This window comes from Muntiacus reevesi, chromosome 4 (genome assembly GCF_963930625.1).
Source record: "Muntiacus reevesi chromosome 4, mMunRee1.1, whole genome shotgun sequence".
In the NCBI taxonomy this organism is placed as follows: Eukaryota; Metazoa; Chordata; class Mammalia; order Artiodactyla; family Cervidae; genus Muntiacus; species Muntiacus reevesi.
The window spans coordinates 80,476,637-80,504,596 of NC_089252.1; the positions used below are offsets into that span (position 1 = coordinate 80,476,637).

Sequence of the window (27,960 nt, forward strand, 5' to 3'; positions counted from 1 at the left end):
ACAGAACTGGCACGGCAGGATCTCACAGGGGCCAAATCAGCAGCCTCCTTCTAGACACGGTCATGACTCGGGCAGCAGTAGGCACGGTGGCCACCCCTCCGAAAGCTTCCTGGCTCGTGATGCCTCTGGACTGTGAATCCCATCTTAACCTGTAAGAAGCTGGGAGAAAGGAACTGCTCTGCTTAAGATAACAGAGAGAACTGCTTCCAGGCTCTAGAGAGACTTGGATAAATGGCACCAAGAATTGCGAGTGAATCAGTGCCTGGGAGAAAGAGGCCAAGGTGAAGAGGGCAGGGACAGGACAAAGGTCATCAGAAGTGGCTCTGACCCACATGTGAAGGACGGGTAAATCACGGCGTGGCAGACAAACTGCAGTGGTATTACTCAGGGCTGAGCTGTAAAAAAACAACATAAAGTTTTTATTCATCCAGTTTTATGTTTCCCTTAAAGACTGTGCTCCATATAATGTGCGTATGTGAGTACATAAAACAGAAACAAAATGACAACTCAAAAAAAAAAAAAGAATTCTTTTAATAAAAATTACTCATAAAAATTCTAATAAATTTCCAAGAGCAAGATATTTCTTAGTACATTTATAAGAGAACATTTGGTCCTTTTACAAAAAGCTCCCTTTTAATTTAAATACATTTCTTATTTACAGGTTACACATAAAATATCATCTATAGTTGCAAAGCATATTGCACATTACAGACAGAAGCATTTGTGTATTTCAATAGGTTTTCCCAGAGTTTCCAACTCTAGATTTTTTTCCTTTTGTAAAAACAGATTTACCTTTCTTGGGCATAATAAATAAATACAGCTTGTGTTTTGCTATTTAAAACTAAAAATATCTTTCAAAATATTATTTCTCTGCCTCTCAGGAAGAGGGAAGGGGGTAATGAATCGGGAAGGTCCACAGGTACTCGACATTCTTGCCAGATTCACATCCAGATTCAAGTTGGGAACGCAACCCTGAGCCCTATAAAACCTGGAGACACAGCCCAGAGACCCCCCCTTCTCACTTTCACAAGAGTTCCTGCCCTGCAGGAACAGGCACTAGAGAAGGAGCTGGATGTCTGGGAATGCAAAAGAAAAGAAAGATCAAGATATTTTTTCCCCTAAAGTTCCTGCTCAGCCACTGAGGGGCTAGGGCAATCATCCAGCCCGACCTGTTAACCAGCATTAAATTTGAAATCAGCAAAAGAGAAAGACCTCTGGAAAAAAGGAATGTCTGATACTGCGTCTGTGAAATCCAAAGCAAAGGATGACAGTTTGCAATCATTCAATCAAGTGAGCTAAGAAAATGGCTGAGAGGTGTTTTTCTTTGGTGGGGGACACAGTGTGGAGGTGAGAGAGGAATTCAGCTGAGACCCTCAGACTGCACCACCGCACTTATCCAGCCAGGGAGTTAGAGACGAACTTCCATCTGCACAGACACCATCCTGGAGCATAAATACCTAGAAAATTACTGAAGTGTGTGCTCTTGCCCTATGACCCAGGACAGCCTCAGAACCAGGGGATGCAGAAGCTCTCAAGGACAGACTTGAACATAGAAACTGATTTTCACCCAGGCCAGGACAATCAGAGAGCTAGCAAACACTTCCTTCATCACCTCCTCCTCCTCCAGGAAACGGAATCCCTCAGTTACACCATCTCAACCCGCAAAGCCTGCCCTGGAACGATTTAAAACCCTGTGGGGGTAGATTTCAACTAAACCCACAAACGTAAGGTAACTTCCCATAAAGGTTTGGCAAAACCATTTTCATTGGGTCAACTAAAGAGGAGTCTTTAGACACTAGCTGCACATGGGAATGCAAGGATGGTTTGGACTGTTCCAAAGCACGGAATGTTTGGGATCAGGGTGTTCCCAGGGTAAGCCACAGAGCAAGGAACTTCCCCTGACACTCCTGTCTTCAGCCCTCCCCTCCCTAATCTCTTCCAACACAGAATAGAAAGAACAGCAAAATCCCTACAGGATATATCACAGTTGTCGACATTCTGATCTTCAAAAAGAAAGCAAGTTTTGAACGTGGCTCAGAGAACCTTCTCTTGTAACTAGCAAGAGATGGCATTCTGGCATCCAGTCACTGATAGCAATCTGAAAGCTTGGCAACCAGGGTGAGAATGAGCCCCTCACCCTCGGACTCACAACTGGTACAAGCCCAGGGCCTGGAAGCTGGGAGAGAACATGCCTCCCATCAACCTGTAGCCCTGAGGTGCTTCTGCAACACTCAGGCCCTGGCCCCTGGTCCAGAGCGGGAAGGGCGATGGGATGCCTGAGCCCACAGGAGGGGGTCTTGGGGGTGTGATCACACAACAGTGTGATCACAGAGGGCCCACTTTCTTCCCTGAGGTGCCCCATTCTCCCAAGAGGCTCACTGATAGTCCCACCTTGGTTTACCTGGAAAAAAGGTGCAGGGACACTTGTGTATGTGTATGTATTTAAAATGGGATATTTTGGTTTCAATGAAGCAATGAAAACATTGAAAAAATATAGGATATCCTCAAAGAAAATTTCCTATTCAGTAGATGAGACAGTGTTGATAAATAGAATGCTTCTAAAATGAAGAAAAAATGTAAAATAAGAAGCATTTGATGTGTTTTTTCCTTTAAAACAATTTGCACAGTAAATGTTAAAAAGACAGGCATTTATTACTGTGACATTTATTACTGAAAATCCCTTTTCTAGAAATCTCAAAGAACTGAATTATATATCCATTTTAAAAAACAGTAACACAAGTTTTCAAGAAGAATAAAACTCCTCTCTTTTGATAGGAAATGCAATGGCTTATGCAGCACTCTCTTCTAGTTTTAAAAAAACTAAAAATCATTTGAAGTGTGCCAGCAGTAATGGGGGCACCACACACGACCGGTGAAGTTGGAGGTTTTGAAGAGACTTCCTACCCTCTCTGCGGAGATTCATTTCAACCTCCGACGCTACAGGGAAGCCAAGCTCAGGGTTCAAGCCCACCTCTGCTTTCTCTGAGCGCTCTGCACAAGTTGAAAGAGACACAGGCCATTCTCGCTAAGGAAATAATGACAACAAAGAAAAGAGGCGCTTTAGCACGACTTCCTTTGTATATATGCTTGCTTAAAATAGCAGGCTGAAAGGCAAGGACGGGCCAAGAAGTTTTCCCAATCTGTCTACCTGATTCCCCATCCATCCCCCTTTCACTGTGGTCTCAGCAAGGAGCAATGTGAAACCAGCCTGCTAAAACCACAGCAGCAGCTGTGACACCCAGTGGCCCAAACAAAAACATAAGGCACTAATCGAAAGCCTGTATTACACAAAAACGGCTCAAGGACGCCAGGAAGTCATCTGGTCATTTCTTTCTCCCGGACTTGGCTAATTGGCACTAGACACAGGAAATGAAAACAAAACAATCCCAACCCAAACACGGTCAGAACTGAGAATCCTTGGTGAGTAGATACAAGACTCAGGTGATCATAGGTATTTTCTCTCCCTAAAAGGCACCTGGTTCTGAAAGTGGGGGAGATCCTCAGGTAAGCTCATGAGAAACAGAGACCACCGCCTGGAAGACCGACCTGCTAAGCTCTTATCCGGTGATGTGACAACCTAAGAGACTGCCTGTTAGAACTTGGCTCCCTTCGTGAGCAGGTAATCTTGTCACTGTGGCAATCACACAGGGGGCACAGATGCATAACGGGATTCTCCCCCACGTGACTGACAGTCATGGGTGGAGACCTGGGAGGGAGCCCAGTGATCCAGAGAGAGGGTAACAAAATACAATAAACAGGGTGGCCAGGGGAGCCACAGGACCTGCTGCACAGAAATTCATTCACCATCCTCCGGTGGAGAGGCAGTCAGGCTGCAGTCACACGAGCGCAGGCAGAGGGACTTGACTCGACAGACCCCGAAGTAGGAAGCTCTGAGGATCCAGCCAGAGACAGCCCGTCCATGGGGCACGTCGTAAGAGGCCAGCTTCTACGTACCTTTCCACTTCAAAGTATATCCTTAAGACAAACCGGGGATTTTATTGAACAGAAGAGAAACACTAAAGTGTGCGAGGATCTACCAGATGTGCGCGGGGAGCTGGAAAGAAATTCCTACACCATCGTGGATGGCCAGACTTCCGTCCTCCTCCACTTCGGATCGGGTCTTGGCCTGGCCCGGGATTCAGCTGTTTGGGGTCTGGTTTCAGATGAGACCACACGGAGGAGGGCAGATCAAATCAAGCCAACCATCTGGTCAATCTGTCGCATGTAGATGCTCTTTAGGGGCAGGGCGTATCGCCTCTCATCAGGAACCCGATTGCACTGGAAAGAAAATCAATGAGGTGCCATCTGAATGAGTTAAAACCCTGTGTGCTAATCCCTCAGAAGGGGTGACCAGATGACCTCCCCTGGGGTTTCTCATCCTGGCACTTATCTTTGGGCCTATCCTGGGTACTGCAGGATGGCCAACAGCATCCCTGGGCCTCTCCACCTATATGCCCCTCACCCCCAACCCCCAGCTGTGACAACCAACGTCCCCCGACACTGCCTGAAGTCCTTTGAGGAGCACAGGTACCTCCAGTTTAAGACCACTGATGTAAGTTACAGATGAAGATGTAGAGACCCAGGGAAACTAAAGACATGCACCCAGGGACTTCCCTGGAGGTTAGGACTCCACACTGTAGGGGGCACAGGTTCCATCCCTGCTCGGAAAACTAAGATCCCACATGCCACAAGGTGTGGCCAAAAAAATAGAGACATACACGCAAGCAAGTACAGATGGTCTGGACTAAAAGCTGTATCCCTTGGGTGTTTAATCGACCCAGAATTGCAAAAAGAAAAAAAACTTTGGCTATTCGAAAACTGTTGCTTTTCTGAATTTATATGCTTAAGAGTGCTAAGCTTTCTTCTCCTCTCTCTCAGAGGGGACCTAAGTTTAAAAACCAAACGTGTTCTGTGGAAGCAGTCTCCACACACATTCATGCCCCTCCTCAGAGAAACACATTCCTGCTGCTCTTACTAGAACTTGCTAGACCGGGGCCTCATCTCTGCAAGATAAGACTGACAGGTCCGTCAGCTGGTGCCCACCCTCCCTCCCAGCTCCTGCTTTTTGTAGGAGCTGTGCCTTCTGCCTGTCCCTCTGGAACCTCCCCCTCATCATTCCAGTAGCGACTGAGACGCACGCTCCCGAGTGAAGCCCTCCTTGTCTTGCCAGCAGGCTAATTTCTCCGTCTTCCATGTCCCTACAGCGCTTCACATGGCCTCCTACTGACGAGCACTCGGGGGAGCAGATCTCCGTCCACACCGGACGCTGAGCCCAAGCAGCACCAGGACCACAGGGACTGGCCCACATCCCCGGCGCTGGCACGATGGGATCTGGTCTGTGAGGGGAGCATCTCCTTCAGTCCGAGTCAGGGCTCCACCGTGCGCTCCGCCGTGTGACCGGACCCTTTCAGGGCCTCCCTGTTTCCATCTATGAAACGGACACACCGACTACCTACCCCTCCCCGGGCTGCTCTGAGAACTTCACATACTTAATTTCAGCACTTAGACTGGTGCTCAGCACATGTGAGCTCCATAAACGCTGAGATGGTTACTTTTCCTTCTGCCCTTCCCTTTCCTTCTCAGTTGTGTTTTATTCATTTAATCTACACTCCATGGCCTAATGGAAATTTCAAGGACTGTGCTCTGCTCTGGCCTGTCGATTTAGTTCAGAGACTGATAATAAAGACTTTCAATGAGACACGAAGGGAAAAACTACAGTCTGGGAGGAGAGGGCATGCCCTAACCCAGGTAGCCTGGGGGGAGGTGGCAGGACTCTGGGCAATGGAGGCTTCTCCTGAGGAGGGAGCTGGCGTACAATGCAGTGTGAGATCGTGAGGTTCGCTCTACCACCGGATGCAGAACCCACGGCCAGACCTTCCTGCTGGGCTCAAACCAACACAACTACCTTTGGCTAAGAGGAAGGACTCGAGCACTTGTTTCCAAACCCTCCCCATTGCTCCCGGGACAGTCCAGGCGTGCCCAGTTGAGACCCCCTTTAAATGGGGCCAGATGCATCTCGCACTTTTAAAATTCTTCGGCTACACCGTATGGCATGTGGGATCTTAGTTCCCTGACAGCTGATCAAGCATGCACCCCCTGCATTGGGAGAGCAGAGTCTTAACCACTGGACCTCCAGGGACATCCTGACCCGAGGGATGCTATGCACAGGCTCCCTGGCCCTCGGGCTCCTGGCAGGGCTGGCCCACGAGAAGCTCCAGCAGATGGGAAGCGCTGTGTTCCCTTTGCCAGCCCCTTTCCCACAGTCACAGAAGCCCACCCAGGGCAGCGGCTCCTGCCCAGGGGCCGCCCCTGGCACAGGCCTCTCTGCATCAGGGTTCCCGTGACCACCCTGCCCACTGGCCCCTCAGCCCGTAGCACTGACGGGCTGCTGGCCCCACGGTGTCCTTAACACCCGATGGCACCTACAGAAACGGCCCCTTGCTGAAACTCTTCTCAAATTATCCAAGCTGCGGGTCCAGGAATATTCTGTCAGGACCCCTGGATGACAACGTGATGAGGAGTGTTTTCTCTTCCTCCACAGACAAATCACCCCCCGGAGATAGCAACTTACGTTGGAGCTGGAGTTGATGACTTTCAGCTCCTGAGGTTTAGGCCTATGCCCAGACTTTCCCACTTGGTCCGGCCCTCCTTCTTCAGAGAAGAACTCCTTCCAGGGTGACTCCCGGAGATGTTCGTCCACAGATATAATGTGTCCCTCAGTTGTAAACATGTATCTGGTTCCAGATTTGTGTACTGGGTTCTCCTCATCAAAGAGCTAGTGGGGGAAAAAAAAAACAGATACAATTGTAGCATGTTTGGAACTAATTCATAGGGGTGAGTCCAGACTACTTACAGATAGGAACTTGCTAAGCTCTCAGACCAACCCAGGCTGTGAGGTGTGCATGCTAAGTGGCTTCAGCCAGTCTGACTCTTTGTGACCCTATGACTGGTGGCCTGCCCCACTCCTCTGTCCATGGGATTTTCCAGCCAAGAATACTGGCCTCCAGGAGATCTTCTTGACTCAGCGATCAAACCCGCGTCTCTTATGTCTCCTGCATTGGCAGGCAGATTCTTTATCACTAGAAGCACCTGGGAAGCCCGTGGGGCAGAATCAGCAGTTATGTTTAAGTTCAGATGTCTGAACCTCCCTGACCCCACCTAGACCTAGAGGTTAGAAAGCCCAGGGCTAAGACCCCGGTGACACTAGCCTGTACAGGCCCCGGATGGTGCTCCTCGCCCCACTCCCCTGAGAGTTCAAGCGCTGGGGTTCAGGAACTGGCCCCCACCTCAGCCCTAAACTGTAAAAACTCCAGAGGGAAGGAGGTACATGGCTTATTCTTCCCTGGACCCCCAGGGTCTGGCCCTGACACATTCCTGCACGGGCCCTGTGGGAGCAGGGCACCCAAGGCAGCCCCTTCCTTCAGCAGTGGACGTGGGGGTGAAGGGTGCAGCGAGGGCATCTAGAAAGAAGACCTACCTAGCAGAATAGGGACAGGCCAGAGTGGGAGAAGGCAGGTGTGCAAAAAATGACAAACAAGGCAAAATGTAGAAACAGATCTCTTCAAGATGGGAAAAATCCTTACAGGCATCTCAAGTATTTTACAAATGAGAAAAAAAACACTCAGCGGGGCTGGTCTGTGTGTACACAGCTCGAAGGAGAAGAACATGGTCAGTCCAGGTTCTCCACCTTCCCCCATGACCGGATCGAGTTCTTTCCCTTCAAACACCCTAGGGGTCTCCTTCATTCACTCACTCCAGGATTTGCTCCGTGAACATCCCAGGTGCCAAGGCTGTGGGACAGGATGTCTGGAAGAACCACCTGAGTCACTTGGCAGAATGACAGACTCCTGTGCCTGCTTCTGAAGCTTCCAACTCAACATGGCTCTAATCTTAACAGGGTGACTCCAATCCAGCTGCCTCCCAGGCTTGGAAACCACTGAACCAGATACAGCAAACCTATCACCACTGATGGCTATCTCCGGATCTTGGCCTAAACACCATGCTGTTTCCCACCAGGAAGTCCCGACCTCTGGAGCCTTGAGAGGAGAAAAGCAGCTTCATGCCCTGGTGCAAATGCCTCACACGTCCATGGCTGAGCAGTCGAGTGGAAAGAGCACTGGACAAGGTATCAGGGCCAGTGCTCAAGCCTCAGCTCTGCCACGTCAACATCCCCAGAACCCAAGGCAAGTGCCCTGACCTCCCTCCAGAGATGGCAGATCCCAAGGGGAAGAATGAACACCGACCAGATGATCCCAAAGGTTTCTTCCAGATCCAAAAGTTCAGTTTCTACCCAAACTGGTGAGCATGTGTGTCTGGATAGGGAGCTGGCCGGGCTGTGGGTCTCACAAGAACACACAAGTCAGGGAAATGAGATCTGAGACCCTGCTCTTTTCCTCAGAGAAGCCTTCCGACCCCCAGGCTCACAAGGGTCCTCTAGGAACTGCTGTCTGCACTCCACACACTGTGTGACGCTAGGTCTCTGTGTGTGTGTGTCCTCGGCAGTACTTCCTCCATGAGGCCAGGAACCACGGGGGACACAGCAACGTGCTTTTGTTCTGACATGGTGGCACCCCTGGGCCAGCGAGACGCCCAGCACAGAGCAGTGCCTGCCCGTGTATGACAGATGGAAGCAAAAGGCACGCTTGCTTGCTGCATAGCACAGGGCCATGCTCTGAGATGACCTACAGGCGTGGGATGGGGTGGGGAGGTGGGAGACTCCAGAGCGACGGGACATGTGCATACTTACGGCTCATTCATGCTGTCATACGGCAGAAACCAACACAACATTGTAAAGCAATTATCCACCCACTAAAAAAAAGGCACGCTTGCTTTCAGCAGAATGAAAAGCTCTGGGTGAATCTCACAGCACACGTACCAGATACAGGTATTTACAGGTCTCGCTGAGGAAGAAGCTCTCCATCCGGTCCTCCTTGGACTTGTCAATGACATGATGCAGCGTAGCATAGCCGCACCTAGGAGACAATCGTCCGGTCAGCCCCACAGTGCTCCCTCCCACCTGCTCGTTCATTTAAGAGGCAGAAGCAATCTATTAACAGAATAACCAAACGATCAAACACCACAGGGAATACAAAATAGGGTGAGTTTAAAGGCTACCTTTTTTTTTAGCCTCAACTGACTGTCTGCAAATTCATTAAAAAGTGGTCTGGCAGCCAAATCACCAGGTGAATGGTTGGGAAAGGGTTATGAGGGTGGTGGAGAATGTTTACCAAAAGCAAGACAAGACACCAAGAAAAATGCCTGGCAGCAAATTCTAAAGGACTGATTTACATTTCATGTCCCAATACTTGTAGACTGACTTCTCATTTGGATGGTCTAAAACAGTATTTTGTAAGAAAATATTTATATTACTACTAGGTTAAGAAAAGCGGGTCACAAAATTTAGTTTTTATACATATATACACACATTACAGACATACATAAATGTATAAAAAAGAGTGTAAGACTATACTTAAATGCTAATGGTAGTTATCTCTGCATATGGAGATCACAGTGATAATATTCTACCTCTATATTTTCTATACTCCCTAAACTTTTTAGTATATGTATTATTTGTATAATAGGGAATTAAGTTACTTAAAAAGAGCCCATAGAGTCTGCTGGAACTCTACAGGAATAAAGGTGAAAAAAATTTTAATTCACACTATAATGGGCAGGTTCTACTACACAAAAAGTAAGGAATCTCCCTGTAAAATTAACATTAAGAGTCTGTTCTAAAAAGTAAAACACAAAATAGAATATTATTACCCCAGAATGACTCAAAATAAAAGTGGTCAACAGGAGAAGGAAGGAACTTAGGAAACTAACTTGACTTTTGTGTACTTTTCCAGACTCTGCAGAATGTCCATTCCTACATGGAGGTAGAAGGGATTCTTGGTTGCCTAGAGAGAACATGAGAGAATGTGATCCAGGGGGCCTGGGAGACATGCCATCCATACACACTGCGCTGCCTGCAGGGCTTTCCCAAGGAGGCGCGGTCACTTTATCCTGCAGGGTCTTGAAGGTTAAAGGACTAAGGTGTGCTGTGAATTCTGGTCAAAGTGCACCTCCAACCTGCTTAACGCGAATGTGGGGGTGGGGACGGCAAGAAGGCTTGGTTCCAGGGCAGATCAATCCCCGCCTTTGGCTCTCCTGATCCCCATCACGACAGGCCCGCATCTAAGGACAAATCCAGTTTCTGTATTGCCTCAGAATTCTTCAGAAACGTCAGCCGCGAGCACAGGGAAACAGGACTTTGCCTCCATTCCACGCACAGTGCTGGGAAGAATTGCCTGGGGATAAGATTTCTGAAGCATCTGCAGGGGCCTCCACACTATGTTCTCTAATCGCTCCCACAACGCAGACCTGGGGCTGCTTTCTCTTCTGTCACAGGCTCATAGATGGTTTTGTGAGGGGAAGAAAAATTCTCTGGGAGGACAAGACTTTCCTCCCAAAACTAGTTTAAAAGTTGGGGATCATCTACAATCCATTCCCAGTGCCAACCCCGCAGCAGCAGCAGAAGCAAACGACCACAAAGTCACTGTCTCTGGATTAGGAGAATGCAGGGAGCAGCTTCAGAGGGCAAGGCGTAAAGCCGAAGATTTCTTTGGCTTCTAAGAAGTCAATGTGAGGAAGAAGCTGCAAGAGGAAAGACAGTGACAGAAGCCAAGAGCCTAAACCCAAGGGCAACAGACCTCAGCTTAAGGGGAGGCCTCAGATGGTGCCCTCATGCACCCTCGGAGTGTGAGTGGCCTGACTTGGCCCTGAGTTCAGGGAGGCAGAATCAGAGTCTGGCTTGTCCTGACAGGTTACCTACAGCTCACGAGGTCTCTCTACCTATGAGGTCAATTACCAGCTGCACAGGATTTCTCCCTCTTTTAGATGTAAATGGCAAGGGTTTGGTGTTTGTTTGTTTTTTTATAATTTTTGAAAAAATTAAATTTTGGAAAAAATTAAAAAATTAAATTTTTGAAAAAATCTAAACTACAACACTGGGAATTCTTCAGTGGTCCAGTGGTTAAGAATTCGCCTTACAATGCAGGGGACACGGGTCTGATCCTGGGTCAGAGAACTAAGATCCCACATGCCGTGGGGTAACTAAGTCCATGTGCCACAATCACTGAGCCTACACACTCGGGAGTCTGTGCTCTGCAACGAGAGAAGCCCACGCACAAAGAAGACCCAGTGCAGTCAAAATGAAAAAAAAAAATAAACTACAGCACTAATCCTGCTAGCAGAACTCATAAGATCTCCTTGCAAGGGCCTGCCCACTACACACGTCATTATATGGCTGCTGAACGCACAGAGGGCCAGCTTCTCAGAAAGTGAGCAGCTCTGGTGCTATATTTGCGAATGGCTGACAGCTCCCGGTGTGTATATATGCATGGCGTGCACAGAGATACAAATATCTGCCTTAAACTGTGGGGGAAAAGAGTCTTCACAGTTAAAGTGACATTTCCTCTGGCATTCAAGTAATTTCACAAAAGAGAAGACTATTTTTTTTTTAAGGATTAAACAAAAATAGGTATTCAGATGAACCCCAGGTGATTCCCTTTCCAGATAAGAAAGAGACTTTGTTCATCTGAATAATTTACACAGCCCAGGGTTCCACAGTACATGAGGACAGAAATGCGTCCCTCCAGGAGAGTTCTTTGGTCCAATATATTTGGAAAGCAGTGAGTGCCAAATCTGCCTCTTGATTGTTTTAAGGATGGGAGAAACAAGTCCTGGAGTGAAGCCATGAGCCAGCTTTGCAGAATGTGGGTCACACGTGTACGTGTACGTGACCGCAAGCGCTTTCCCTGTCCTGTGGAACCACAGCTGACGCTCCGTGCTCACCAGGCTCTGGGCTGGCGGTCACCCCAACAGTCACTGTGAAGGAACTGGTTCTCCACCTGACAGCAAGCACTCCCTGGGAACCGACTGCTCCGGGTCCTCCCAGCAGTACCTGGTAGAGGAGGTACGTGGACTCCACCAGCTCGGGCCTCAGTGGGTAGAAGAGCACGTCGGGGGCCTGCAGCTGCCAGTTGTACCTCTCGGGGAGGGCCCCGTAGCGCTTCCAGATGGCGTAGTAGAAGGCATGCAGGCAGATGGCGTCTTCCACGTCCCCTATCAGAACCTGCGGGAAAGACGCGGGTCCCCAGGCTAGGATGGGGCTCTCACAGTGGCAGGACAGGACACACGGGCCCTGGGCTCCCCCTCTACCCACTGGCTATCTGATCCACACACATAGCCGGACACAGACCCAACCAAAAAGCTGCCTGTGGGACAGACGCCACCCCCATCTGGCCAACAGCGCCATATCCCCGAAGACTGCAGAGGACAAGAGGCTAACTCCTCATGAGCAAAGCATCGACTGTTGAGAGATGGACCAGAAATCTCACACCCTTTACTTTTCAGGCATGGCTTTGCGCTGATTCAGAGGGGAGTAATTTTCAAAGAGAATAATGGACACACACTGTGCCGTGAACTGCCCAATCTGAAGGAGCCAGAGAACGTTTCGGAACCATAAAAAGAAAAGAGGGGACGGAGCCCTTTCCAATGACTTCTTTCACTGAGCAAACCCAACTGTGACATACCTGCAGCCCAGGGAAGAAGGCCTGCAGAGAGTCGATCCACGTGTTCATGAGCTGCCCGCTGAACATGTTCACGTTGACGTAGAGGGGCGGATCCCCTTCCCCCTCGTTACAGGCTTCCCGGCTGAGGAGCAAGCAGAACGGTCAGAGAGGGGAGAGACACGGCTCTAGCCCTGCTCCTCCGTCAGCCCCTGCAGCTTCACTTCGGTGGAATCAACATCAACCTCTGCTCCCAACACATTCTTTAAACCTTTGGAGACAGACCGCCTCTCCCTGTCAATACAGTACTCTAGCATGAGATGACACCTACTGTAAGACAAAAGTTCTGAAGCTGGCCATCGTAACACGTTGACTTGTCACTGCACTTTGCAGAAAGCACTTTGACATGCAGGTTTGAGTAACATTTCCATGTAATTTGGTATATTTCCCAGCCAATGCAAAAGCATTTCCGTACAGGGCTTCCCTCTTGGCTCAGTTGGTAAAGAATCTGCCTACAATGCAGGAGACCCCTATTCGATTCCTCAGGCGTGAAGATCCGCTGAAGAAGGGATTAGGCTACCCACTCCAGTATTCTTGAGATTCCCTTATGGCTCAGCTCGTAAAGAATCCGCCTGCGATGTGGGAGACCTGGGTTCAATCCCTGGGTTGGGAAGATCCCCTGGAGTAGGGAAAGGCTACCCACTCCAGTATTCTGGCCTGGAGAATTCCATGGATTGTATAGTCCATGGGGACGCAAAATCCGACACAACTGAGCAACTTTCACTTTCAATTTGGTATAAAGAGTGAGTCAGTTCTGACCTGAGTGGGGAATCCTAGTTCTTTCTGCACAAGAGTCTCATCTCTAATAGACTCCTGCACCACGGGGCCTGGGCCTGGAGGAGCATATCAGAGCAAGGAGCTCAGGGATTGCCACTCCATTTAGTAGATGCAGGGGCTTTAAAAAGCAAAAAGGACTGAACTCTGGCCAAACAGCCCATCACCTAAACACAGCACTCGCATGTTCGTACAACAGCTAGAGTGGAAATACGTCCAAGAAAATCCTACCAAGTAGGCAACTCAGTAGCTGTCACTTGCACTGGCCACTAACAGACGCCAAGTGCACAGGGGAAGAGCCAGGAAGAGAGAGGAGGCAGAGGGTAGAAGCTGCTGCAGCTTCAAATGGCACTTCTCGGCCATCCTGAACGCACAGCTGACAAGCAGCCAACAGTATTGTTTTTAACAAATACGTCATTTTGCTGTATAATAAAAACTAATGCAACACTGTAAACCAACTATACTCCAATAAAAATTAATTTTAAAAAATAAAGAATAATTACTAAGAAAACAAACACAGAGGGGAAAAAATGTGGTAACTGTCCTTGCTCTCATCAAGTATAACGACCGAACCTAACTTCTCTGGAAAGTGAACCAAAACAACCGTGCTACAAGACAGCTCTGTGTACAGTTAGAGCCGGAGAAAGCCAGGGACGTGTCACTCCTTGTGGCAGCCATCCCCCAAGGAGCCCCCAGCGACCCCTCTCACACCTCTGTGCTGCCCCTCACACACTGCATCCACCTTGGTGCGCGTGAACAAGAGTCCAGCAGACGTGCTGGCTGTCATTCCCAGATTAGGGCGTGAAAGCACAGGGTGGTTTCTGGTGGTTCTGTCTCTCTCAGATCTCTCATTCTGGGCCAGCCGGCTGCCATGAGCTGCCTGTGGAGAGGTCCATGTGGCAAGGAACTGAGGCCTCCGGCCACAGCCAGGGAGCAACTGAAGCCTGGGAGGGAGCCCTCCTGCCTGGCCCGAGCCGTGACATGGCTGCAGCCCCCACCAAGAGCTTGTGGGCGACCTCGTGAGAATTGGTGACAGAACACTCGCTGCTTAAGCCACAAGGTTTCAGAGTAATTTGTTACACAGCCGTAAAGAGCCAACATACCTCTTCAGCCCCAAATGACCAGCAAACAACTAGGAGGCAGTAAAATGAGGACAGAGACCAGAGACCGTGAATTACGTGGAAAAGAAAATGAATACTTCACGATACATTCTACCTGCTCAATGAAACAAGAAGAGAGACGGTGAGGAGACATACCCTCTTCTTAAGTAGTTCTGAATACTCTGATATGCAGCATTAAACATTTCTAGGTCTTCTTTTTCTCCAAAGAGAATGTAAGATTTCAAGAGGTATTCATAGAAGGAGTCCAGTCCGGCACCCAAGCCACTCTGCTTGCCCACCCAGTGGCCCGTCTGGATGTTCACAACGTTGCCTGTGAAAATACGTGGAGCTCGTCAGGACCCAGGCTGGGGGACAGGGGCCTCCTACCTCAGCCCCGTGGCCCCTGAGTACCTTCATCCCGCACAGGAAAGAGGAGGCAAGGTGCAAGGCCTCTTGCGTGATTTGACAAATGTAAGCAAGACTGAAAATATCTATATTAGAATTTTAAACTGCTGTGTACAGAAGTTTCATGTGACAGGCTGCAAGGACTTATGGAAAATTTTAAAGATGACAGTTTGGGGTGACACTGGGTGACAAATGGGGCAATTATTTTATTTCTCCTGTTGTTAATACAACAAATTTGTGAGAACCTAAGAAATAATCAAAAAACACTTTTAAATGTCAGTGCTTTCGCAATGACACTCTAGGCTCCAGGATCCCCAATCCAATTCCCTCCCAGTGGCAAGAAGAAAATATTTCTCAAAACAAGACAGTTATGAAGCAACAATCTATTTTAAGATAACATCTTGAGGTACTAAAATACTAATAATTATTGAAGATAAATAATGAAGTACATAGGGGCTCATGACCCTTTTTCCTACTTCAGTAGGAAATTGAATTTTTCAGTATGTTTGAAATAATTTCTTAATAACATCTTGACCAAAATTCTGGAGGAAAAAAAGAAAAATCTAATACTGGTTTAATCTGGCTTTCAACCTACTATCACATGGCGAGATTTCTTTAAAGGAGAAAGTCACTCTACCAGTTAACTCTAAATTCCTATATTTGGAACCTCGTACTGAAGCAACATCATTTGCCTCCGAGGCAGCTCTTTTTATAGCATTCCCATTAACAATTATTTTCAAGCGGAATATGCCAAGGGACTCGAATCAGAAGGGAGCCCGCAGATAGGAGAAGCATGACTCCATGCCATCAAACCTTCCAGCCTCCCTCTAAGAGAAAAGTCACATGCAAGAACACTGAGGGCCCCCTCTCTGAGTTGCCAATTTTCAGGTTCCCCGGCACAAGGAAAAAGGAGTGGCGAGGAGGGAGGGCCCCAAGGAGGAAAGGAAAGGGGGTGACGCTCTCGGCGCCAAGACCTGACAGGTCCCGCACCTAACAATCCCGTGTCGCTGCTCCGCAAGCTCCAAAGGGCTTTCACGGCGCGCCTGGCCACCCACTCAAACGTGGAATCCCCCAGCAGTCGGCTTAGGATCCCAAATTCCACCAGGAGGGAACCGGCACCGGCCGTGCACGTCTCATTATTGCTGTCTGGAGGAACGCCTGTCTTTAGATTCACCTGGGGATAGGAAGAGACAAAGGATTTGTGGCAAGAGTGAAGGAACTCAAGTGGCCAGGAGCCCAGTCGCAGCGACCACACTCCACGAGGGAACCAGGCTCACTGCAGGCAAGTCAGCCCCTGCCTCCCACTCTACATCCGAGACAAACACGGGGACGAGTTTAAGACACACACACACAAGATGATACCAACACCAGGGCCCTGTGTCATTCATAAGAGCCAGTTTGGGGGGAATCACAATAACGATATTCACTAATATGCCTCTTTTCAGCAGATGTCCAGGTTCTCTTCAAGGTTAGGCAGCACCAGGCTTTGGTACAGGGGACAAAGGCAAGCTGTAGAATCATGCAGAAATTTTAACTGAGCTGTTATGAAGCCAGTCCTGCTCAGTAAACATTAACAAATCTCGGGCTGGGAGAGAAAGGGCACCCAGCAAGAACGTGACAGCCTGTTCCATCATGGAGGCTCCTGAGGTCTGGCAGCTCTCCACTGGTTACCCAGAGGTTGACTCAATTCCCAGAGGAGTTCTGGGCTCAGCAAATCAGATGCCACAAAGATAGAATCTTCTTCCAGATCTTGCATTTAAATCAGCAGCTAACTTACTGGTCTGTACAGGCTTTATTTGAAAGATCCACGTGAAATGTTCAAAACAACATACACTGAACTCCTATGGTATACATGTGAAGGTGTCTGGGGAAATGGACCCAGGTCAGAAATGAAGACAAATTCCCCTCACTGTTTTGTTGTAGCACAGGATACAAACCCCACCTGTAAAAGGGGTTAAGAAGACTGAGAGGAGGAACGTAACTCCCTTAAGAGGAAGGATAAGTCAGATATGTCCTATGCCCAGCACACAATAGGTGTTCAGTAAATGCTGAGTGAGTTAAAACCTATGTCTATCATATTTAGGACTAAATTCTCTTAAGGACACGGATTTCCTCTCCCACATCAGCCCCACTCCTCCCCACAAATAAATTCATCAACAAAGAGTGTTCATTCAGGCAGGAAGTGAGTATGGAAACTGTCCACCTACCCGAGGGTAGGGGATCCCAGTCTTGGTGTTTTCAAAGGCAGGGAGGAGCCTTACGGCCAGGTCATGAGCCATGTGCAACAGCTCGTTGTCGTAATCCTTAATCGTCATGTCGCCAAAGGGCTGCTTGGAGTCGGTTATTATTCTGTGGGCAGAGAGAAGGCTCCCCAGGACCCTAAGGACAGGAAGAACAAAAGAATAAAAACCATGTTGGCTGTACAATCCGGTTCAGAATGACAGCAGCAAGCTCAAATCCTCTATGGACTTAGCACTGCCTGAATGAGAGGGGCTGAACTTACTGGCCCCCTGACATTCCTTCTGGCCCCGGACAGGGAACAATCAATTGCTAGCTAAGCACACTATTGAAAGGGAGAAGGCGATCCATCCATCTGAGTCCACTAAGAATAATCCACTTCTAGTGATAACCGTGTTTGGTCATCGTCATCATCTTATCACAAGGGAGCAGCCTCATCATATCACTTTTTAGTGCTAATAAACTACTCTTGGTTTCTCTCACTTGGGGGAGAAAAGAGAAAAGAGCAAGATAACAAATACCAAGTAACTTTTGTAGCTCTGGCTGCCAAACAACATGAAATTCTCCAACTTCTGGTGCAGAGGCAAGGAGGGGAAGAGGAAGAGGAGAGGAGAGAATGACCCACCGAGAGGCGGAGGCCACCAGCTTACATCCCCAGCCCTCAGGGGCCATGAGTTCACGTCCTCTCCAATGAGTTGAAGTGGACTGTGACATCTTTCAGAACTTTAAATAAATGCTACATCTGGAATGTTATGCAATGATACAATTTTCAAAGTTTCAGTGGACTAGGAAAGCCGGCACAGTCTATCAAACTAAAAAGGTGAGATATAAAACATGAGCCAATACATTAGAGTGAGAGATGGAGGAAGTTAAGTGGGTAGAGAGGAAAGGAGGGAGAGAGAAAGATACACAGGGAGCAAAGTGACCCACAAGGTCAGCAGTGGTTTTCTGCAGGTGGTAGGTGAGATGAGAAACTCTGATTTCTTCAGAAGTACACAGGGGTTTTCCTAGGACACAGTGAAGGGAATGAGACCAGACCTAAGGTAAAATCATGAAAAACTCTTTTAAAGGAACACCTATCTAAAATCCACATTAAAGTGTCTTTCTATTTAGCTCCAAATGGAATTACCTTGAAATGGCAATTGTTTCTGTTTGATCCATCCAAAAGAGATGAAAAAGGGACAGTGAGCCCGCGAGGTCTACATGGACTCCCTAGCTGGACCCCATGGCCTGTGCACTCTCAGAGTGATATTCCCCTCACTCACACACACAAGAGCGGCTTTCAGCCTGTTTGACGATCCTTTTACCTGATTGTGGCCTCGAAGACTTGGACGGTAGAATCTTTGTCAAAGGAAACTGTGTTGATCACTAACTTGACTGCTTTCTGGAACTCGGATGAATTTCCCATAATCTTTAAAAAGAGGAACACAAGCCATTATGATGGCATGAAATGACGCTGAGGTTACATGATCGCAGGAGCTGGGCCACATCATCTGAACATCTGTACGTGCTGTGGTTTTGCCACTCATGGGAGTAGAAACAGAAAACCCCAGTTATCTCTTAGAACACATTCTGGGACAGACGGCAAGCCCATTTTCACCAAACTCAAGAACCAGACGGCAAAACTTTGACAATAACTCCTCATAAAATCATTAGCAGCCCTCATCTCCCCTTCCCATCCTCCCTCAGCTTCACTCTGATCTTATTTAGCAAGGCAGGCATTACAGTTCCTGAAGTTCCTGAAATGAGTAAAAACCAATTCCAAAATTAAAGAAACAAAAAACATGATATTCCCTCTGTTCCTCAAATAATTCAACAGCTTGGGCGCTTGGCTCCCAGGAGGCTAAAACATCTGGGAAATTGACTCCTTGCTTGTTACCCAGATGTCTGAACACGTTGAGAAATAGTGGTATTATCTTTGGGAGGACAGCATAAGGCTAATGGCATTCAAAACCAACACAACATGCAAGTAACTAGCCCTACGTCCTCTGTAAAAAGTATTCTAGAATTATGATTCCTATTTTTGGGTGGGTGGAGATGGTATCACTCCAAGCTTCTCTCTCTTATGTGAAGTGCAAATTGAGCATAAAATATGATAAATTAACCTGAACTGAAATGTTTTCATGCTGTTCAAAATTTTATGACCATCCTGGGACTATAATGACAACATAAGGACACATCCAAAAGAAAAAGAAAGAAAAAACAAATGATGTCATTGAGACACTACTATTTCAAGTGTGTCTTATCTCCTAGGATTTATTGATCTAGTGCATCTTTTTTCTCTTTCTCCCCCTCACTGTTATTTTGCTGTTCCATGCAGAAAAAATACAGTTTCTTTTCTGGCTTTTAGTTTTGTTTTTCGTTTTTTAACAAGATTATGCAATCCTGCTGCAAGTTGCATCAAGTAGTCAAGGGACTGCTATTGTCTGAGTGTTTCCCAAATACACCTGTTACAGTTTGTTTAAAATGTTAGCAAAAGCAAAGGGAAACCTCAACAGAAGTAACATCTGAAGAAGAAGGTTACAGTGTACATCAAAGGCCGGGTATTTCTACCTTGAAAACCACAGAATGGGTCTGTTTCCCTGCAGGTGTTCACCAGCAGCCCAATCTGTTAGCAGCTGCAGATGCTGATATGAGCTCGGAGCACCAGCAAGACAGAGGAGGAAGGTTTCAGTGACATATTGTAATTTACCATTTTAGAAGCTACAGAACAGAGTAATGATGCTTTGAAATCGCTCACTCGGGCTTAAGAAAAGCTGGGTTGGACAGAAGCATTACACAGGCTTCTTTACAGCAGAACTTCTCACAGCCCTGAATAGGCTGCTGTGCACTGTGGCTTTCCAAGAGTGGGCAGACTGGGAGATTTCTCAAGTTCGTTTGGGAACAGAATTCCTTTGCGGGAGCACACCCTTGGAATCTGTGTTGGGAAATGTCAAGATTCGTCAAAATTCATTTTCTTAACACCTACTGGTACTCCCACCACGTATCGGACACCATGAGGTGTGGACAGAGCGCAGTGATGAACAGAGGCGAGGTCTCTGTACTTCACAAGCACGGCAGAGAGAGAAAAAGATACAATGGAACCAAAAGAGAGGGCTCAGGGAGAAAAGGCGGCCTTTCATAAGCTATATATATATGCATATGTCTTGGGATTTTTTTTTTAAAGCAATACTTGTAGGCTGAGTCAGCCTCTGGTATCTTCAATGAGTTAACTCTAATTAAGGTGAACATACTAGTCTGGGCGGCTTCCTGGGTGGGTTCAACGGTAAAGAATCTGCTTGCCAATGCAGGAGACGCCAGGTTTGACCCCTGGTTTGGGAAGATCCCCTGGAGAAGGAAATGGCAACCCACTCCAGTATTCTTGCCTGGAAAAATCTCACAGACAGAGGAGCCTGGCGGGCTACAGTCCACGGGGTGGCAAAGAGCTGGACACGACAGAGTGACTAAACAACGCCACCAGTCTGGGCCCATTCTGACGAGTGACGGTAGATACTGACAGGCAGCAGCCGTCACTTGAGAAGGAGAAATTAAAGTGAGAAGGGAAACTAAACTGCTGCGTAACTACAGCCTGGCAGCACGCAGCCCTGGACTTCCTGCAGACCGTGAGCCGAGGGGAACACACAAAGACCGCTCAAGCTTTCCCCAAGTTCTCGTAATTCTGCTGCTCGCCAAGACCTAGGACAGCTGTAATGCAAACTTGGCTAGCGTTACCAATTCTAACTCCCGACACTTTTAAACTCTTTTAAGGACAGTTAAAATGCAGGATTGGGAATCGGCTACAGTAAAAATTTTCTAATGGTAAAAGTATGCTGAAACAATGAAGAAGAGCCAAGAGGTAGTAAAACCAGGTGTATAAGGAAATTTTTTTACATTCTGCTGGAATACAGGCCCTCGCCGTGAAGCAGAGCATACGCACAGGGCAGCCTGGTGATAAGAACCGTGCATGGGGCCTGCCTGTTCTCCATGTGCAAATGTGTGCAGAGGTCTCCAGCTGAGGGAAACCGATAAGGGCTCAGAAGGTAAAGGCAGTCTCCAAGTTGGCAGCCCAAGTCTGGAGTTGGCAGTGTACACACGCAACTCAGAAAGCAAAGAACACAAGAGTGTTCACACAGACGGTCTCTTGCAGAGGCTGGGACAGGGCTTGGACCTGCTCTCAGGGAGTCAGGAGGTGTGGGTCCTTTCAGGGGATCTTATCCCCTGGAGATCTTGACTTTCACTTCAGAAATCTTAACTCCAGTAACTGTAAGCTGGTTCCTTTAAGGAATAAAATAGTGGGAAACTGGGACAAAAATAGGTTTCCCCAAAATAATCACACTGCCCTCTTCACATTTTTAGGGGGATCACATTTCCCCTCATTTTACCTTCAGTGTTTTTCTTGCTCTCCATGTTAAGTTCGTTAAAATAACAATGACTATGAATACATTCTGAGTATCACATTTCCTGCAATTCTCATCCCTGGGGGGAAGCAAAAGTATTAACTCCAAAATATCTTAATTAACTTCAAAAAAAATAATAAGACTGAACACTTACTGCAAGGGTATCCAATGCATCAACCAGAGTAAGGGAATAATTCCCTAGCACATCATTGATATTCAGATTTGAACTGAAAAAGAAATGAAATGAAAATTACACAAAGGTACTTTAAAAGAGGGGGAAAAAAAAAACAATAAAACTAAACACTCATCAGAAACTAAAATTGCTGGAAGCTTTTATTTATTCAGGGACTATTGTGGATGGATCAGTTGGGCAATGGTCCTTCTGCCACACAAGGGACAACCTCTACAGTGTCACAAGCGAGCAGAGATGCATGCATTTATACTATGGTATAAAAGAAGGGCATGAAACAGGAAGCAAGGAAATGGAAAACAAGTCGTTGCTCTGAGATCCAGTTTTATCGCCACAGATGATCTCTCTGTCTAGCTTCAAAAAGCTCTGATTTTGAAATCGTTAGGAATGAAAAAGGAGAGGCCCTGTCACATTAACTGTAACTAAAACTTAAATCCAGAAATCAGACACTGTGGCAGATTACACACACAAAGCAGCAAATAAATACCTCAACTACAGTCCCCATCTCACTCATCTGTCCTTTGGGTGGGGGAATAAATTAACTGCTTTCTACATTGTTTCACTAACATCTCACCCAAAGAACCCCACCCTTCCACCCCAGCTCCATCCATCTTGAGGAGGTTTAACAGGATGGAACTTTAACAGAAACAAAGGCAGGGCTTCTCGTAAGGAGAGCTGTGTGAATGCTTCTGCCACACACCTCCTGCCCCACAATCAACACCCATTCTGAAATCATCTTCAGATGCCAACTTCAGGACCGCAGCGAGGTTAACTGACAAGTTCTTTGTAACGCTAAAAAAGCAACCAACACAACAATAATTTATCTGGGAAAGGTGGGGATGGAAAAAGAGTGCAAGTCATAAAGTCAGTTTGACAAATTCTAGGGGGCTTAGTTATTCCCATCCCATCCCCGCAGACCCAGGAAGTACTAATAACTGCAGAAGCTTGAAAACATTTGGAACTGAGGAGAGAAATGAAAAAGATGTAAGTAAGGAGGGAAACAGGATGACTGTTAAAGGTTATGAGTATGAAAGACCACAGTGAAAAAGCCATAGTTTTGTTTTCAGCAACGGATGCACCGATATTATGACATCTTCCATCCAATCCCCAGACCACATTACCGACTCCTTGGGTGTCTCTAAAGGGTCCTGTCCCACACCCCTGGGGACAGCAAGCATCTCTGTGTTCCTGATGCTTGCTCTGCCTCTCAGAGGCCTCCTGTGTGCCTTAGCTGGGGCGAAGCAGGCCCCATGTGGCGCAGGTGCAAACAGCTCCAACACTTCACATCTTCTCTTACCTGAACGTTAGTTTTATGTTGCTTATGCCACTTAGCCTAAGGCAAAGAACATATATCTAAACTTTAGCTACATTTTATGCAGCAGGCTATCTAGAAGGGGCTGTCTAGGAACCCGGGCAAACCTGTGTCTCACAGCCATGAAGCCAGCACACCGCACGGCTGAAAAACTGCACCTGCTGCTTCCGTCTGTTGATTCTTTCTAAACACACGTACACAATCGTAAAAGGTCCTCTCAAGACACAAGCTGTGGGTTCAAATCTGCACTTCCAGGGCAGTGCCAGCCAGAAAGAGTATAGGAAGGATTAAAAGCTGGAGGAGAAGGGCAAAGGAGACAGAGAGATCCTCAATTCAGCCAACTCCAGATCATTCTGCTGGACTTAAATATTTACCTCCCTTGCTTTGCTGTTCAGAAACAAAGAGCTGGCTCCAAACACCCATCTCAGCAGAAAATGGGGCCCCTCATCACTTAGCCTCCAGGCTAGATGCTGGGTGAACCGTGTGTGACCACCTTCCCGAGCAATACCCTCTTCTGTGGCATTTGTCGCCCTCTCCACTGGCCCCGGCCCCTGGAAGGAGTGACTGGTCTGGAGCCCTGAACTCTGTCCCATGTTTTACTGTGTTTTTGCTTTTAGGACATAGCTAAAAGGGACTCAGGTTTAAATACTTCTCAACAGAACACCCTCACAGTCACTGACAAAGAACCGGTACAAGAGCTGTCACGGGAAAAACTGTATTTGTGATACTGGTACTTCCTTCTCTCCATTCAGTCAGACAAATCCACTCAAAAGATCTAAGGCGTTCATTAAAACACCTTTAAATTATTTTCTACCAGATCAGGGTTCGCTGGTGGTTCAGCTGGTAAAGAATCCGCCTGCAATGCAGGAGACCTGGGTTCGATCCCTGGGTTGGAAGATCCCCTGAAGAAGGGAAAGGCTACCCACTCCATTATTCTGGCCTGGAGAATTCCATGGACTGTATAGTCCATGGGGTCACAAAGAGTCAGACATGACTGAGTGACTTTCACTTTCTTTTCACCAGATCACTGATACACACTCTTTTCAAATGTGCCAAGAGAGAAAAATAGAAAAATGGAGAGGGGAAGGAAGGAAAAAATAAACATCACAAAAGCCTCTGGGCCTAACAGCACCAAACTCTCATGATTCCATTCAGGCCAGCCCACCGTGCAGTTAAGACTGTGGACCTGTTCTGTAGAGATCTTCTTGATCACCATCCAGCCTGGCCAGGAACTCAAACTTCTGGTACAGGAACGAGTACTCAAGAATTGGTAACAGGCTGGGCTCAAAAATGCTCGTCTTTCCACATAAGTGGCTGCCAAACCACGACGGCACCCCACTTAATTCATCACGTATGGCTCTTCATGACCCTCATCCCACTCTGAAGTTTTAAGGTTCTTCTCAACCCAGAACAGAGAAGATGGAGAGAACGTTGGCCTTTCATAGGAAATTTCTGGTAACGGTCACACAGAGTGTTCAAAATTAAAGGTATGTGTTAAAAAGAAAAAAAAATTCCCACATAAACTTAACCTGTTCAGAAAGCTACCTGGTGCTGGGTAGGCACAGAGGTAATATAACAAACAGTCCCTGTTTTCCAGGGATTTGATATTCTGGGGAGACAAGACAAAGGAACAGGAAGGTGAACTCACAACAGTATTCAACTGTCGTGTGATATTAAAATGTGGAACGGCAGCTTCAAGGAGAGGACCTAAAAGGAGAACTGAGTAGATCAAGGACAGTCATCTTCAAACAGTTCAACGACGTCATGGAAAAAAAGACTTGCGCCTGATTCTGAACAGGCCAGGATCTCAGGAAGGAAGAGCAATGTGGAGGAGCCATCCTAAACGAGAGGTGCCTAGGAACCAGTCCATGTGGGAACCAGTATAGGCTTGGTTTGATTTGCTTTCTTGTTTGAACTGCAATAGCGTTGGGCAGAAAGCAAAGAAGGGTCACATACCCAAGGTCTGAAATAACATTGTTGGTTCATGAGATTGCAAATTTTTAATATCCAGATTGACTTGAAGGAACCTGAATTTGGATCCTCCAACCCAAACTGGGGATGTGAGAGGAAGTGAGTTTGCATAGTGATCTGTAGCTGGACAGAAACAGTTGCTATTTTTAAACAGTGTTCCGGTTTTATTTATTTCATGTCAATACTCCTCACCCTATCTCCAGTCAAACAAGACAGGCAAGTTAAGCCTTAAGTAAATGTGACTACAAAGAAAAGACACATATGTTTAGCACTTGCATTTCGTTTCTGTACTTTTTACATATTATTCCAATAGTTATTTTATTTTTAACATGAATCATGAGAATTCACTTGACAACAATTATAAGAATACATCTGCTTAAAATAAATATCTGGAGTATATTTATTACTGGCCATTTATTTCAGAGGTATAAATGTGGCCTACTGCTTCCTCAAAGATACTAAAGTCTGAGAGTAGCTATGTTAAAGGAAAAGGAGAAAGAAAAATTAACTTTTCACTTTACAAGTGGCCAGGGTCTATTCAAGGCTGCCATAATCGCAGAGCTCTTTCATCTCCTCAAAGACATCAAGGCTGACTAGCCAAAGGGTTTATTATTAACCCATGGGCACAACTCTCCTCATACAGTATCCCTTCGGTATTTCTAACTCCGTTTTTCCAACAGTAACATATTCATCTGTCTCAAAGCGAGCTGACCCCAACTTATCCAGACTGTCACTGAACAGTCAAATCAAACCACTCATCAGCATATGTCATCAGGAAGCAAACAAAGTCAGTTAAGCAAAACAACTCAATTTCCCCCAATCTGGAAAAGCCCAGTAATATTTTTAAAATTTTTTAATTAAAAATTTTCTCCAAAAAAAAATGAGATAGAAAATACACTTCTGTGTATAAAGCCTGATACAGTGAAACATGAAAAAATAACTCATCAGTTTCCTACAATTCTAGAAAGGCCCGGTCCTTTTCAGTTAATCCAGGATGTGCCCATGGCTTCATGAAAAATCATTCTCTCCAAATGCAATTTAAGACAAGAATTTGTAGATAATCAAACCATTTTTAAAACTCTTCAATTCTCTTTAGTGTATGAGTTCCTTTTTAGGACCTAAGGACTGAACTTGGCTGCTTCTCATCAGGTGAAGGAAATCACAAGCCTCAAATGTCCAAAGGGACCAGCAGCTCAACTCCTCCAGTCCCACCCTAGGGGAGCGAGCCACAGAAAGACAGTCACCTATCCAGTCTAACAGGGTTAGTGTCAAGGCACACTGGTTCCCTCCAACTAGGAGTCCTCAGCTGGGAGTGCTGCCCTCTTGGACTCCGAGGTCAACAGCGGTGACCCTTGAGCTCAGCCTCTGCAAACACGGTTGACAGAAGGGGAGGGCTGGCAGATTTTTCCTCACAGCTCTGCCACCAGAGTGAGGGAGGTTACGGGACAGACCCTACAGGGCAAGGAAGGTCACCCCGAGTGTCAGGACCCTAAACCTGGACCACTCAACCTCTCTCTCCCCCTTCCACCTAACCATCCTCAGCCTAAGGAGCAGCCCCTGTCAATCAAGCAGAAAGAGTGTAGCCCTGTTCTGCCTCAAACTCACTGCATGGCTTTCAAAGTCCCTTCTCAGGATCAACTCCTGAATTTTCATATTTTTATACAGTTAAGTTGAAGTTGGCTAGAAGCCGGGAGGTAAGAGCTGGTCTTGAAGCTGCGTTTCAGTTTGATTTGACGCTCACCTGGAGAAAGGGTTGGAGATGGATGTTCAAGCGCCCCCTTCCACCCCCGGCCCCCAGCCCAAGCCACTCCTCGGCAGTGCCACTGTCCCTTCAGCTCTCTGGGCCTCAGTTTCCCCATCTGTAAAAGGGCTCAGCTGTCCAGTAACTCAGAGATTCCAGGAGAATCAAGAAGACAGCCACCGACCCATCCACGCACCCTCCTGGCCCAGGCCGACCTCAAAGCGGGTGAGCCGAGGCGCCGGGCGCTGCCCCCGGGACACTAAACACCCGGGCACCGCCGGGGGAACCCGGAGGACCTAAGAATGCACCCGCCCGGAGGACGGAAGGAAGCGCGTGCGGCGCGCGGTCCGGGGCGTCGGGCCGGCGCGGGCTACTCACGGGTCCCCGCGGTCGGGTCCTCGGCCGCGGCAGTGGATGGGGTTGAGCTCGTCCTGAGGAAAGGCGTGCGCCATGTAGTTGTCGTAGCCGAACACGAACATGCCCCGCGCCAGGTCGCGCATCTGGGCGCGCAGCTGCGGTGGGAAGGCGCTGCTGTAGCGCTTCTCATACTCGTCCCGGCCGCGGCCCCGGCCGCCCAGCACGTAGCCCCAGTGGGCCGGACCGCACACGCCCTGCCCGGGCCGCCGCGGAGCCCGCCGCCGCCTCCCCTCTGCCTCCCCGGGGGCCGGCGGCTGCAGCCACGACGGCCCCGACTGCCCCCCGGGCCGGTCCGCTGGCCCCGAGGCGGGAGACGCGGGGCCGTCGGGACCCCTCAGGCGCTGGAAGCCAAAGCTGAGCGGGAAGCGCTGGTAGAAGCCCATGCTGGGCCCCAGCCCGAAAACGAGCCACAGCACTCCGTGGAGGCCAAGCCGAAGGAGTACCAGCCCCAGGACGAGCGCTCGCCATTGCATGGTCGCGAGGGCGCCGCGGGCATTATTTTGAAACGCGGGGGGCCTTCCCCGCCGACCACCGCACCCCACGTCCGCCCCGCAGCTCCGCTCACTTCCCCTTTAAGGAACTCCCTCGTGACGCACCAGGAACTGGCCCATTGTCCCCCCACCCCTAGCACCTCGGGCCCGGCAGGCCAGTCCCGGCATTCGCCCGCCCAGTCGCCCGGATTGGCCCGGCCCCGCCCGGCCTCGCAGGGAGCGGCCCGGGACTCCCTACCGCGCGATAGGCCGCCCGGACGTCCTCAGAGCCGCGAGGCCCCGCCCCTCCCTTCGCCCCGCCCCCGGCCCGGCGTCCGGCCCCGCCCCCTGGGCA

At 48.1% G+C, this 27,960-nt stretch overlaps 1 protein-coding gene across 1 annotated transcript; it reads right to left on the reverse strand.

Annotated features, from left to right (window-relative positions):
* Positions 1 to 510: 510 nt before the first annotated feature.
* EDEM1 (ER degradation enhancing alpha-mannosidase like protein 1) lies at positions 511 to 27,767 on the reverse strand. The gene is made up of 12 exons (XM_065933254.1): positions 27,097 to 27,767; positions 21,659 to 21,731; positions 18,436 to 18,539; positions 17,098 to 17,269; positions 15,881 to 16,064; positions 14,642 to 14,816; positions 12,576 to 12,696; positions 11,945 to 12,115; positions 9,826 to 9,899; positions 8,876 to 8,972; positions 6,572 to 6,775; positions 511 to 4,278 (listed from the first exon to the last, which is right to left on the reverse strand). The coding sequence occupies exons 1-12, from the start codon at positions 27,606 to 27,608 to the stop codon at positions 4,189 to 4,191; spliced, it is 1,977 nt and encodes a 658-aa protein (XP_065789326.1). The 5' UTR covers positions 27,609 to 27,767; the 3' UTR covers positions 511 to 4,188.
* Positions 27,768 to 27,960: the final 193 nt, after the last annotated feature.

Bases quoted from the DNA above. Each gene is read 5' to 3' on its own strand.
- EDEM1 (XM_065933254.1), bottom strand. From the start codon at position 27,608: ATGCAATGGCGAGCGCTCGTCCTGGGGCTGGTACTCCTTCGGCTTGGC. The intron at 16,065-17,097 runs GTAGGTGGACAG...TCCTATCCCCAG, and splicing joins CTGGGATCCCCTACCCTCGG to GTGAATCTAAAGACAGGCGT. The intron at 6,776-8,875 runs GTACGTGTGCTG...TTCCCCCACTAG, and splicing joins CCTGTAAATACCTGTATCTG to CTCTTTGATGAGGAGAACCC.